This window comes from Meles meles, chromosome 10 (genome assembly GCF_922984935.1).
Source record: "Meles meles chromosome 10, mMelMel3.1 paternal haplotype, whole genome shotgun sequence".
Taxonomy (NCBI): domain Eukaryota; kingdom Metazoa; phylum Chordata; class Mammalia; order Carnivora; family Mustelidae; genus Meles; species Meles meles.
Genome location: NC_060075.1, coordinates 99707732 through 99722420, shown reverse-complemented (window position 1 = coordinate 99722420; position 14689 = coordinate 99707732). Strand labels below are relative to the sequence as shown.

The 14689-nt window shown below is 46.7% G+C and overlaps 1 protein-coding gene across 7 annotated transcripts in view; it reads left to right on the top strand.

Annotated features, from left to right (window-relative positions):
- COBL (cordon-bleu WH2 repeat protein) overlaps nucleotides 1-14689 on the top strand; it is a 260852-nt gene that overhangs the window by 109954 nt on the left and 136209 nt on the right. For all 7 annotated transcript variants that reach the window (XM_046020837.1, XM_046020832.1, XM_046020833.1 and 4 more), the window contains exons 3-6: nucleotides 607-817; nucleotides 2748-2976; nucleotides 9444-9541; nucleotides 12851-12925. In XM_046020837.1, coding sequence (XP_045876793.1) covers nucleotides 607-817; nucleotides 2748-2976; nucleotides 9444-9541; nucleotides 12851-12925 — 613 coding nt within the window. The remainder of the gene's footprint in view (nucleotides 1-606; nucleotides 818-2747; nucleotides 2977-9443; nucleotides 9542-12850; nucleotides 12926-14689) is intronic.

Below are 14689 nucleotides of genomic sequence, written 5' to 3'. Positions count from 1 at the left end.
TCTCCCTCTCAAATAAAGAAATAAAATCTTTTTAAATGTTTTACTTTTTTTTTTAGAGATTTTATTTATTTATTTGACATATAGAGATCACAAGTAGGCAGAGAGGCAGGCAGAGGGAGAGGGAGAGGAGAAAGCAGACTCCCCGCTGAGCAGAGAGCCCGATGCGGGGCTTGATCCCAGCACCCTGGGATCATGACCCGAGCCGAAGGCAGAGGCCTTAACCCACTGAGCCACCCAGGCGCCCCAATGTTTCACTTTTTAAGAGCCATTATATTGCTGAATCATCGAAAATTTAATCTTTAGTAGTATTACTTGTGCTGATTAACTTTCTAGGACTCCAGTCAACATGGCCGTGAACATAACTACAGACAACTCTTGTCCCAGCTCTGATGGTTGCTCTTCCAGGCATTTTGTTGACTGGTGTTGGAGATGTTAGGAAACGCTGACCAGCCCTGCACCAGGGACCCATGAGCCCTGGTTGCCCGTCATATGCATGACCAGTTTGCTCATTCACCTACTGGCGCATGGGTTTGACCCTTACTCAGCTTGACCGAAGGGGGAGGGTAAAATCATTCCTAATTAATGTGATCTGCTTCCCTTTTCCAGCCATGCGATGATGGACCTACTGGTTGAGCTCTGCCTCCAGAACCACCTGAACCCATCCCACCACGCCCTCGAGATCCGGTCTTCGGAAACCCAACAGCCTTTGAGTTTTAAGCCAAATACTTTAGTTGGGACCCTGAATGTGCACACTGTATTTCTCAAAGAGAAAGTTCCCGAAGAGAAGGTGAAGCCTGCCCCACCCAAGGCACCTGAGGTCAGTAGGAAGAGGGAGACCCTTTGTATCTGAGGGCATATGAGACACCTGTGGCCGAGGAGCTGAGGAGGGGGGCTGGTGGAACCCCTCTTATCTGAGAAACATATGCATACAGCTGTTAAAATGTCTACTTCCCTGCTACCCAAAATTAAACTCTAAACTGAGCTTCTTTCAGAAGATGGAAATTAGCCAACTTTAATAATATTCACGGTTGTATCTTTGCTCCTTTGGATATTATAGAAGAGGGATCAGTCTAGAGCAGAAGTAGCCTTTGGAACCTTCTACACAGAAGGAGATGGTTTATCATTCTAAACTTTCCGAAAGGGTCACCCCTGGCCACATGAGGCTTTTAAGCAGGTACAGTGCAGCCAGTGTGATTGAGAAACTGAGCATTTAATTGTATCTAATGTTAATTAATTCAACTTTAAATAACCACAGGTAACCAGTCACTACCTTGTTGAACTAGTTACAGCCATTCTCCCTCAGTTCTAGAGGTCTTCTTGTCCGAGGAAGCCATGGGGAATGGGAAAGATTTGAACTTCTTCCTAGAGAGAAGAGTAACAGAAGTTGTCTCTTTGGAGAAACTGACATCGGGTCCCTTTGGAGAAACTGACATCGGATCCCTTTGGAGAAACTGACATCAGAAATGTTTCCTCGTTGCACATGGAGCATATCTTAGACATAGATGTAACTCAGGCTTTTGACTTTTGATTAAAATGAACTCCAGCTCCTGATGGTACTTTTTCGTAAGCCTTTGCTGTGGATTTTGAGCTCCAGTTAAAAGCTTTTAGATTCTTGGGGTGGCTGGGTGGCTCAGTCATTAAGTATCTGCCTTTGGCTCAGCTCATAATCCCAGAGTCCAGGGATCAAACCCCACATCAGGCTCCCTGCTTGGCGGGAAGCCTGCTTTTCCCTCTCCCATTCCCCCTGCTTGTGTTCCCTCACTGTGTCTCTCTCTGTCAAATAAATAGATAAAATCTTAAAAAAAAAAAAAAAAAAAAAGCTTTTAGATTTCTTGGGACTATTTACTAGATTTTTCTGCTTCTAAAAATGGCAGTTTGGCCAACAGCTCATCTTCTATCAATTTTTACATTTGGGGGCTTAATAAATTTTAACTGGTGGCATCTCTGCTCTGGAAAGGGGCATCTGTGCTCTGGAAAGGGGCAAGCCCACACTTGCCGTGGCCCTTCTCCGGCATTTTCAGACAATGCTATGTCAGTAAAGGCCAGGAAAAAGTTGACTGCCTAAAACTTTGGCATACTAATTTTTTTTTGGGGGGGGGGCCAGTTTATCAGTAGACAGTTAGCATCAGGTTTAGTCAAACTGACTTTTTTTCCTGATTATGGTGCCCATCATTATATGGCTATTATACGTATATGTTGTCTGTCAGTTATATTTTTCTAGCTTAAATATATGTGTGTGTAATATACATATATGTATGTATACGCAGACATATATACACTATGTATATTTACATAGATATTAATATATTTATGTGGGTCTTTTGGATACTTAACTAAAACTTTGATATCTTGGGTTTTTTAGGGTTTTTCTTTAGATTGAATTGTTCAGGACACTTTGAAACTATCTTCCTTCATAAAATCTACATGAGCGCCTTGTGTTCGGGTCTGTTTGCGATCCTGGAAAAGTGGCGTATGTGTTTGATGATAAGCCCAAACCCCTCACAATGTCCGTTCCACTGTGTTTTTAGCTGTTAGTTCCTCGGTGAGAGATTCTGAGGAAGTGTATTATGCCAGGTGTTTATTGTGTACTTCTCAGTATGGCAGTTCTCCCACACCCATTGACTTTTGCACAAAGGGGCTCAGGCTGCACAAAACATTTCCGTGGTCATTTCGAGCCTATAAGCAGAGGGTGAGGCCATGTGGGAACACACACTTACCGCATTCTTTTGTCTGGGGTGTCCCTCCAGAAATCTGTGCGCTTGGTAGTGAATTACCTGCGAACCCAAAAGGCCGTTGTGCGTGTGAGCCCCGAAGTGCCGCTCCAGAACATTCTGCCCGTCATCTGTGCAAAGTGTGAAGTCAGCCCAGAGCACGTGGTTCTCCTCAGGGACAACATTGCCGGGGAGGAGCTGGAACTTTCCAAGTCCCTCAATGAGCTGGGGATAAAGGAGCTTTATGCGTGGGACAACAAACGAGGTGAGACCACCTTGCGTCTTTGACACCTGCCCCGTAAGAGCACATCACTGCCTGTGAACACTTGAGGTGCCTGGCAGAGACGGGTACTTGAATTTTCAGGCAACCTAAGTGTTGTCCAAAGCACAGTTGAAGTGGGCAGAAAATAAATTTGGTTTGTTTGTCCCCATTCCCCTCATTTGTAATTATGCCTCTCCCCCCAACCTGATCCTGACCATGTTCTGAGCATCACCCTGTCTCCTGTGAGCTTCCGCGAGGTAAGTGAAGAAACAGCTGTAGCACGTGAACCATCCTCTCTTGGATTTCTTATTTAGTTGCCAGAAACTGCCCCTAAGTCTCAGACATTGCTCATCGTCAAAACCAGTGGCAAAGGAGTCCCTGGGTGATTCAGTCGGTTAAGCGTCTGCCTGCGGCTCAGGTCACAATCTCGGAGTCCTGGGATCGAGTCCTGAGTCAGGCTCCCTGCTCAGCAGGGAGTCTGCTTGCCCTTCTGCTTCTCCCCTTGCTCATGCTCTCTCTCTCTCTCTCAAATAAGTAAATAAAATACTTATTTAAAAAAACAAAACAAAACAATACACACACACACACCCACACACACACACAAAACAGTGACAAAACACATTTAGCTCTTTTTCTAAAGCTGCCCGAATTAGAGATCAGGAGATCAGTCCCTGAACACAGCTCACGATGCTGTTTTGGGCTTCCTCACCAGTGAGCCAGAGATGACTGACTTCTTGTGTGAACTTGGTACTTGACCCAAGGGCCCAGACCTGCTGGGGCGAGTGGCCACTCGAGAGGCCAGGTATTGGCACAGAGACTGGTGTGTGTGTGAGCAGAGATCTCTGATTGACCCAAAGGGCAGACTCTTTGGAAACAGCTGTCAGACCGAACTAAATAAATGAATGAGTAGAGAAAAAAATAAATGAATATTCCTTGACCTAAGCATTATTAAAGTGAACTTCATAAATGTGCCTTGTTTTCATGAGGGTCATTTGATATCTGCGATCTTTTATTTATTCCTCAGATACAGAATAGGTTGGGTTGTTGAAATACATTCCATGTTTTCATGTTTTTCTATAGTTTGTTTCAAATTCTCCCATGAAAATCTTTTATTACCAGTTTTTTTTAAGATTTTATTTATTTACTGCAGAGAGAGAAAGGGCATGTGCATGAGCAGGGAGAACAGCAGAGGGAGAGAGCGCAGGGGAGAACAGCAGAGGGAGAGGGAGAAGCAGGCTCCCTGCTGAGCATGTAGACGCTTAACCAGCTGAGCCATCCAGGTGCCCCACTTATTACCAATTTTGTTGCAAAAATCAATGATCGTCATCGAGCCTCCTCTCCTTCCCCCAATCCTCTAGAGGTTCTGGACCCCCTGTCTCATTTCAAAAAAAGTTCTCTGACATTTGAGAGCAATGCATCTTGTGCCTTATGTGGCATCTTTTTAAAACTCAGACAAGATTATTCCCAGCATCTGCTACACGGGCCTGGATATAGCTAGTATGTCTGCCTGGTTCTATCAGCCTCTATAAATGTGGTTTCTGTGCCTCTTAGAAAAACAGACTTCATTTAGCAAGAGGGAGGGAGGGAGGAAGGAAGGAAAGAAGAGAGAGAGAAAGAATGAGGAAAGAAAGAGAAAGGAAGAAAAGAAAAGAAAGAAAAAGAAAGGAAGGGAGGAAGAAAAAGAAAAGAAAGGGGAAGGAAGGGAGGGAGGGAGGGAAAAACTATCCCACACAAGTCTGTGAAAGAAAAAAGCCTTACAAACAACTATTTCTGTCACAGGTCAATTCTCAGATATATCTTGAAATGTAGACGTGAAACCTGTTCCCTGGGAAAAGTCCTATAAAATCTGGTGCCCCAAACAGCATGGATCCTAGGAAGCTCGCGGTGGTCCAGAGCACAGAGCTGAGGTGTTCAGGGAGGGGACCTCTGTTGGGCTAGGGCTCCGTCTTTCCACCTCCACACAGGGAAGGACACACATATGCAGCCATCCTGGCTGCCAGCTTTGGAAGCACCTGAGCCCTGAGTGCCTGTCACTGCCTTGGGTGCCCTCTGAGGGACCCTTCTGTCTGGGACCCCAGTACCCTCCCCGGGAAAGAAAGGCACAACAGCCAGCACGGTAGGTGACCGGCTCCAGCCCAGTGGCCAGCAGCCCTTTCCTCTGGACTGAACTGGGCTATGTGCCACGCCGGGCGTGAAGCCTTTGATTCTCATCACTGCCAAATGCCTTTATCCCTACCGGCAGTCAAGTATTTGAGAAGAAAGGAAAACATTCCGGAAGACGCCTGTAGGGAGCCCTGTCCTTGTGGCCCTTATTGGATTACAGCCCCTCCGCAGCCAGCAGCTGCTCCAAGGGACAAGGCCCATGGTGGGGGGAGATTTGTCACCAGGCAGGGTCCCGCCTCCTCCAGAAATCCTCGTGGCAGCAGCTTGGAACAGCAGAAGGCTTTGCTGCCATCTGCTTCCACAGGAGAGCTTAGCAGCCTGGCATCCAGGGCCAGGACCCTTCGCCTCTCCTGCGGGGACCCAGACATCCCCCTCTCGAGGCTCACCGAGGGGCTGCGGCCGTGGTCACATGCTACTGCCCCTCGGAAGCTTGCTCTCACTCTCTCATTGCCTGCTTCTTCCAGTTCTTCTGACCAAAACTCAGTCGGAGCCCTCCCTGAGCTGTCAAGGTACAGTGAGCCCGTTCCGGCCCGCCTGGGCTTTGCATGGCTCTGGGCTAGGACGATGCATGGAAGTGATGCTCACGTGCTGGGTCTGAAGGAGTGCGCCATGCCCTGCAGCCCTACTAGGGGCTTCTCGTCAGCTGACGTGAGGCTTTGGTTTGGTCTCTTGACTCCTGGTTGCCTGAGAGAATGTCCCTCGTTGTGAGAATTTGCAGTGTAGATGAAGGCGGCTGGGGTAGAAAATGGGTCCCTTTGGAACACGGAATTTTAGGGTGCAGTGGAAGGGGCACATGCCAGAGACACACAGTTTTCCCTTCTACCTGTGCTCACCTGTGCTCACCTGCCCTTGGCGTCCATTCTGTCTGCTGCAGACTTTGGGGCAGTCTAGACTGTGAAATGCCATCTTTTCAGCCATAGACAAGTATACGTATGGTCAGCCCAGCTTTTGCATTTACTCTGAGACTTACTTATACACTTCACAGGCAAACACAAATATACACACATTTACATATACACGCACACATATGCATAGATATATATAGTCACACATATACTGGAATTCCTCTGACCTTCTTGGACGACACATGTACACACACACACTGTCTCCAGAAAGTTCATTAAAATCCCGATCAGTATTTGTCTCTTACATAAAAGAGATGAACGGCACAAAAGTGGGCATTGGTCTGCAACCACAGTCCATGCATGTTGCGTCTGACCATAGCTCTCATCTCTTACGAACCCCATCGCACCGTCTAGGTGAATGTTGCAAACAGAAGGATTCCCTTTTAAGAAGCACCATGAGTGGTAGTTGTTTTGAGCAGGGAAGTCATGTACGTGAAGCCTTCTTCGGTACGGACTGGTTTGACTTGGGGCCGTGGGCAGACAGCAGCAGAGACTGCTGGTCGAGACCCCCGTGGCCCGCAGCCCATGTTGGGGACCGGAACTCGGAGGCTTACCTGTGTGAAGGATGCCCGTGCCGGCCTGGGTTCCTCTGGCCTTGACTTGCTTGTGAGCGTGCTCTGGCCACTCAATGGCTCTGACCTTCCATTTTCTCCTCTGCGAAGGTGAGGGGTTTGGACTCACAGGTATTTGGGGCCCTGCACGCATTGCCTCCCCCTGCACTATTCAGTTCATCCTTATTGTGCTCTAGATCACGTGCATATGTCCAAGAGAAGGTCCCTTTTAGAGATGGAGCATGTTGTCCCCTATGCTCTGGTTGCTATTTAACTTCTAGCACATGGGAGTAAACTGAAGAAAATAGTTTTTGTGCTCAAATTGTGTGCCTGGAGCCCCGGGTTGTAGGCCGAGTGCGTGTCCTCCCAGCCTGACTGTGTATCCATGGAGTTACCGGCCTGACGTGTGGCAGGCACCTGCCGCCCCTTTGCCTGATGGAAACACCAGGGACCATCAAGTGCTCTTGCTCTGCCCTTATGCCAGCCCTTCTGCGTGTCTGCGAGGTCCTGGAGGCCTCACAGAAGGCCCCTATCAGTACACAATCGCCAGTCCCTCGCCCCTGCCCTTCAGACCATCTGCCTGGGGCCCCTGCTTCCTCCAGAGAGACGCGCCTGCAGCCACATGAGAGAACACCTGTCGGGCCACCATAGGGAGGCTCCGGCACCAGGGCTGTCCCTGAGCTCCCAGTCCCATGGGCTGGTGCCCAGCCTCTGTCCCTGTTTAGGGAGAGAAGAAAAGAGGTTCGATTCTGTAACAGTTTTCTGATCAGTCCGACGTCTCTGTGGTCGGTGTCATTGCCTAGGTGCCAATAACACGTCTTTCTCTCATTCACCCACCGGGCGCTATGATGCCACATGTTTTACTATATCCGTGCCACCTGTCACTCAATTCTAGAAACGGGATCAGTGATGAATACACATATTAGCCCTTGCTGTTGTTTCCCTACACGTAGTTTGACTCTGTGGCATAGTCTCTATTACTTTTCACAGCTCTGTGCCTCGTGTGGAGGGATTCAGTGGGATCAGCCGTGAGATCTGTGTGCATATGTGGATGTGTGTGCACACGTGCCTCATGACTGGAGCTGCCCCGCTCACTGGTTTGGATGCTGTGTGGTGTGGAAGGCCCCAGTGGCCCAGGTGGGGCCACCTGCACATAACCAAGAGCCTTGGCTGTCTAAGACCTGAGACTTTGCCACTCACACAGTGATTTAAGGAACAGAGGTGTTTGGGTTTTACTGTGTTGGGTAGATGTGTGTTAATGCATTTGTTACTAACATACTGACTTCCGTGTGTGTTCTCTAACTGGAGTATGAAATTCTAGGCCAGCAGATAAAGAAGTTACCTGACAGGTATGCCTTGTTTGGGTTGCTGTTTGGACAGCAGACATGTACAATCCCAGTCCAGACTTTTCCACCTGTGCATTGACAAGTTGACTCTCCAGCGGTTGGCAGTGGACTGGGGAAATTCATTTTTTTATCCCTTAGGAACACCTAAATATTTCCCCTCTTGCCATCTCTGTGTGCCTTGGAAGAGAAGCCCTGGATGAGTTCATGCAAAGGCCTGGAGTGGCCTTTGGAGTGTCAGCAAGCCAGTGAATTATGGAAACCAGAGATGGCAGGGCGCCCTGGGTCCCAGGCTAGTTACTCCCTCTGCACAGGAGGAATCAGGCTTGGAGTGGCAAAGCAGTCTGCACAAGTCAGGTCCCTAACCTCTGCTCTGCCAGTTCTCAAGGGAGCCCCTGGGCTGGGTTCACATGGCAGGGTGGTGTTGGCCGGGCGGAGACTGGTGAACACAGGGTGCTGGGCCCCCTTCAGAGTCAGAGATCTGGAGTGGGCCCCGGTTCTCAGTGATATGGATGTAGCGGGTCCCTCCGCACCCTCGGCGAAGGTGTCAGCTGCCTGACAAGTGTGGGCTTCAGTGTCCCCATCCAGAACACGACAGGGCTCATTCCAGCTCTTACTTCTGATAAGGAAGTGACAGGAGAGATGACTTGGAGCTCAAGAATAACAAAACAACAGAAGAAAGAAAAACGGACCCCTAGAGAATGTGATGAAGAAGGACAACATTCTGGCTGAGGTCAAAGAACGCAAATCTAGAAGCGTGAATCCTGGATTCCTGTGATGCATGGGATTATTTTGACACCCCCTGAGTTAACCTCTGCTCCCATTCCATAGTCTGGACATGAGTGGGGCTCTTCAACAGAAAGGTGCTGATTTATTTTAGTTAGTTTTCACCTCAGACTCACTCCTGGTCATTGGGGCTGTGCTGTCGGCTCGAGAGTTATGAGCCACGTGTGGCTCGTGGGCACCTGAAGCGTGGCCAGTTCAAACCCAGTTGTGCCGTGTGACCTGCGCACTGCATTTCGAAGACTCCGTACCAAAATGAATTTAAATCATCTCATTCATCATTTTCCTACGGATTATGTGATGGGATGATAATGTTTTGGTTATGTTGGATTACACAGAACACATCACTAAAATTGTACCTGCTGGAGAATGTAGAGTTAGTTGCACATGTGGTTCCCTTTATTTTTTCTAGTGGACGGTCCTACCCTAGAACTTTTTGATTTCTTGGTTCTTTTCATTCACATTCAGGGTTCAATCCCACCACAAGAAAAATGCCACCCAACTCACTGAAGGTTGTAAGAACCTTCTGCGAGTTCATAGAGGGGACTGGAGGCTTTGAGGTGGCTCAGAATGCTTTGACAGACATGGTTGCCGTTTTACCGTCTTGGAGAAACTGGAAGTTTAATAGTGGAGGGTTCATTTGTTGAGATTCTGAGAGTGATGTTTAATCTCGTTTCGTGCGCTGACAGTAACAGTCTTTTTTTTTTTTTTTTCTTCTCCCCCAGAAACTTTTAGAAAATCCTCGCTTGGCCACGATGAGACAGATAAAGAGAAGAAAAAAATTCTGGGATTTTTCAAAGTTAATAAAAGAAGCAATAGTAAGGTAATGGACTAAAATACACGTAGGATTCTGCATTACGGAGAAATAGTTGCTTGGGATTGTCTGTATTCACCCTATCTTGGAATCTTTCTAAATATTGTTAGGACTCTTCATTTCTCTGGGTGAAAGGGAGCTTATCCACAGGCACTGCAGCGACTGACCTGTTTCCACCCTTGATTCCTAAGCTGGGGGGGCAGCGTTGTATTCGCCTGTAGGGGACGAAGCTCTGAGCGCCGCTGGGCTGGCGCAAGCGCAGTGTGTGGTGTAACGTTGCGCCTCGCTTCCTGCACATGCGCGGTACCGGATGTGAAGCTGCAGCTTCCTGGCAGCTCGGGTGTGAAGCTGGGACTCAGTGGCCAGCACATGCGCAGTACCTGGTGTGAAGCTGCGGCTCAGGAGACACCCTGTGGACTGATGAATGAGTGAGTGAACGCGAGCTGCTGCCATGTTGATAGATAGAAAGAAAGAGAGAGAGAAAGAAAGAAAGAAACAAAGAAAGAAAGAAAGAAAGAAACAGTTCATATGCCTACAGATGAATACCTTTAGAACATGTTTAACATGCAGGGCCTCTCAGCGCTGCCCTGGGACCTCTTCGTGGGGAAGGGCATCCGTTGTTGAACCGCCCTTTGCTGGTTAATTTCCGGTTCCCTTCGGTCTTCCCAGGATGGTTTGGAATATGTTGCGTGATAAGTTAATTTTATTGCTCTTATTGGTTTTATTCAGTAAATCATAAAGTCATACTTTGGATCCCGTGTTGTTGAGTAGGGTCACGGTGCAGAGACTAAGACTGGAGATTTTGCAGTCAGCTTCTGAAATCCCCAAAACCATAAATGCCTTCCCACAAGCAAGAGAAAAGGCGGCTTCTTGCCCCTATTATATCTGTCTAAAGGGTGTATTTTGCTAGTACTACTACTCCTTACTAATGAGTGGGACTAAAAAAGACGAAACCGGTCCAGCAGATGCTGGGCTCTGATACTGTCAGCTCGGTTTGGAAGCATCCACCTGGATTCAGGTGAAAGCCTGGCGCTGGCTGAGAGCCCCCTGCTTGTGCACCAGGCTGTGCATCTCCTTTCCCCACCTTCCTGAGGCTGAGGGGTGGGAGGGTTCACACCCCTCTGCTGATAGAAACAGTGAATGCAAAGAAACACTGTGCTCAGGGTCCGGGCTTAGGTCCGGGTGGGTCAGACTGCAACACTGGTCCTCCCACCCTGGCCAAAGCCCTAGGGGTGAAAGCCAAGGTCCCCGTGTGGCTCAGGAGCTTGAACTATCCCTTGGCAGTTCCCCACACGCAGTGCCACAGTGCAGCTCATTTTCTCTTCCCATGTCCTGAAGCTTTGATGTTGGTTTTGTGAATCTCTTTTTTGTCGTTACTGGTTATTTTGTTTCTACATGTCCTCTGAAAATCTGTGCTCAGCATGTTTCTCTGTAGATCCTTTGCACTTTCCTTCTCCCATCTTGCGTTCCCTCCCAGCTCCTCCTCTCCCCCCAACTTTCCCTCCTCTCCCTTACTGTTCCCGTCCCCCTTTTTTCCCCACCCTCTCTTCCCTGTCCCTCCCCTCCTTTCCCTTATCCCTGGTCAGGTTTACTTGAAATTACAGATTCAGACTTCTGCATCTGAATTTCCCTTTATTCTATCAATGTTGGGTTTCTTGGTTCCTGGAATTTGGGAGGTTAAGTTTGCCAGGAATACTTCCCCACTGTCCTCCTTCATCCTGCCGACACCAGTTCACAGTAAAACCTACCATTTCCTCACACAGAGAACTCAAGAGTCCTCTTGTGTCTTCCTCTTTTTGAGAGCTGAAACTGCCAGAAAGCCAGAAAAAAAAATTCAGAAATGCTTTTGTATTAAACAAAATAAGAATGCCTAAGGTGTGGGAGGTAAGAGACAGTCCAGCTTCTGAGGGTTTGTCAGGAGACACCACCCCAGGAGGACCCTGAGACAATGCCACAGGTGCAGGGACTCCTGTCTTGCCATCTTGGCTCCCACTCGGCAGGCTGGGATTATTGTTCCTTTCTAATATACCTCCTCTCTTCCTTTTTTACTTTATGTCCCTCTAAAACTCTTACGCAGTTGTATCCTTGCTGGATTATTTGTTGTCTGGGGCATCACCTTCTTCCTTGTTTCTCTTTTCTTCATGGTTTGAGATGCACTAAATGCAACTTCATTTAATCTAGAAGCCTGGTGAGAGACGTACGACTCACCTCATTTCACAGGCACAGGAAAGACGGCTGCGTACCTCTGAGCTGACCCTCGGTCCAGTGACCGAGTTCCAACCAGCCTGTCTTTCTAGAGCCCTGGCTTTCCTCACTCGTTCACACTGTACATGTTTGAAAGGTCCAGAATTCCACTCTTTTGCACTAACACTAAGAGGGTTTGGAGGTAATCATTATTTACATGGTTTCTAAAGTCTTATGATGCCAGATAGTCCACAAGTGTCTCAAGAGGACAGAGCACTAAGGATGGAGAATTATCAAGGCAATTAAAGCTAAAGGAGGTCTTTACAATACCTTCTTAAAAGAAAACAAAACAAAAAATGTATGTGTGTGTGTAAAATCCCAACAGAGGATATATTTGAGGGATATCAATTTGGCTGAAGTAGATGAGGGCTCATATCTTTGTGTTTTAAAAGTTCACTATTTTATTATTTTCAGAACGTGATAATTTTGTATAATTTTGACATTATTTATTCCCTAACCCAGAGGTTCTGAAAAAGTACCTAAGAATCACCCTAAGACTCAGCCTAACAATGGGTCTAGCATTTTGGGGTCAAATGCTATAGCTGGTGGCCGGCATGCTGTCACACAAAATGTCCTCTTGAAGAATGAAGCAAGATGTCATTATTGTTTACCTTCTATGGACAGATCGGGGGATATTTGGTGAATTATATATATATATATATATAATTATTTGGTGAATTATTTCTGTATAAACAGTGCAGTGGTAAACCGAATTTAAAGCTCAAAAATCCCCCCAAACTAGTTAATTCATAGGTTTTGTGAGCAAATCCCATCAGCTCCCACTCATGAAACTACTGTTTTCATATTACATATTTTCTAAGCTAAATATATGCTCTTGGGAAGAAGCAAAAAGAACACCCCTCTCTTGAGTCATGGATTTCAAAACGGTTTTGGGATCAGTGAGCACTTTGGTTCCGGGCTTTGGGGTTTCTGTGCTGAGGGACATGGCCACTCAGGTCAGAGCCTGCTGCCTTGAAAACCACGCTGGTTTTGTGGTGTCACAACTGCCGAGGATGACTTTTTGCCTGGGCTTATGTTGACCTGGAGATGATGTGCTGTGCGTCTGTGTTCCAGGCCGAGCAGATCGGGCAGTCTGTGGTGGACAGCGATGAGGACACCTCACAGTCCGCTTTGGGAAGGGGCTCAAACGTGAGTACTAAACCCGAAGGTGCTTCTTGCCAACCAGGTCAGCTTCTCACTGCTTCACAGGACCTTCTAGAAAATGGGACTGTAGATTAGTTAAGTTGTTTGGGTTTTGTATGTTTGGTCCAGACAGAGGCACGACGCTGCCTATGGCTTCTCATTTACCTGCCCATGCTACATTTGGAAGCTGCACGGTGTTTTAGTTCCTACTTCTCTGTACTGTCAACACGATTAGGAGGATCCTTAGTTAGATTAACTGAGTTTATACCCTCTGGAATCTCTTGTGTACATTCAGCAGCAGCTGATGCGTTCGGGGCCACGTGGCCCTCTTTCCTATCCTGAAATCCACCGGTTCCTAAACTCTGCAACTACACTTCAAAATGATTTTTTTTTCTTTTGATAGAAAGAGTGGGTCTGTGATGTGAGCAGCAGAGAAGGGGTAGAGGGGGAGGGAGGGAGAATCTTTAGCAGGCTCCATACCCAGTGCAGAGCCCAGCATGGGACTTGATCTCATGACCCTGAGATCATGACCTGAGCCAAACTCAAGAATCGGATGTTTAACTGACTGAGCCACCCAGGTGCCCCTTGAGTTGTATAATCTTAAGGAAGTCTTTACCTGCCATGACCGCATCGGCAATGCCATTTGCTTTGCTCTAAAACAGATTTAAACAACTGAGAATAGTTTGAAATGTCCATTGACGCATCAATCTGCAATTGTAGTCTCGATTTTGGCCACAACCTATTGGAAAACGTCTTCTAATATTCCATGTACTCTATAAGCTACATTTGTGTTCGAGTGGGAATCTATTTAATTACATTAGAGGGCTTGGCTACTCACACCTATTTGCTTATTTTAGTGCACTAGGTATTATAACTTTTCCAACAGCAAAGAATGGCAGCATAAATTTTGTGGTGGGCATTGCTCATTTGTGTGATTCTTTTCTCTCAGTGCAACATGGAGAAATACATTCATGACATAGATAAATAGGTAGAGCTCAGACAAAAACTTAGTAGGAAATATCCAAAGCATTTATAAGGAAAATTATAAAATACCACAAAGACACACAAAAGTAGAATCATACACATGGAAGACATGCCATGTTATTGATGTGAAGATTCAATATTATGTTGATTGGGTTTTGTTGTAGAGCTAAATAAAATAGTTGTAAGGTTTATTTGGAAAAATAAGCAACCAATAACTAGCTAGGAAAACTCTGAAAGACCAGGGTGATGGATAAGCCTGGGTAGTTTTAAAATAACTTCTAAAGCCTCTGTAAGTCAGACTGTGTTATACTGACCACAGAGAACTCAGTGGAACCCAATAGAAACTCCAGAGCCAACTGAAGACAGAAATTGATATACAATATAGGCAGCATGTCAAATCGGTGGGGAGAAATAAAATTACTTATACAGAGATCTGAGATCATGGAGGAGCCCAAAGAGAAGGATAAAATCATTTACATTTTCACTGTAAATACTAGGATAAAAAACAAGCAGAAATGTAGATGTAAAAATTGAAACCATTTAAGTACTAGCAGAACACAGGAGTGCATTCATCTATAAATTGAGAGGAGGGAATACTTCCTAGAAATGCTGGTTAACTTGAGGAGAACACAGGCAGCAACCTTTTCAACCTCAGCTACAGCAACTTCTTCCTAGAAACCTTGCCAAAGGCAAGGGAAGCAAGGGCAAAAATGAACTATTGGGATTTCATCAAGATAAAAGCTTTTGCACAGCAAAGGAAACATTCAACAAAACCAAAAGACAACT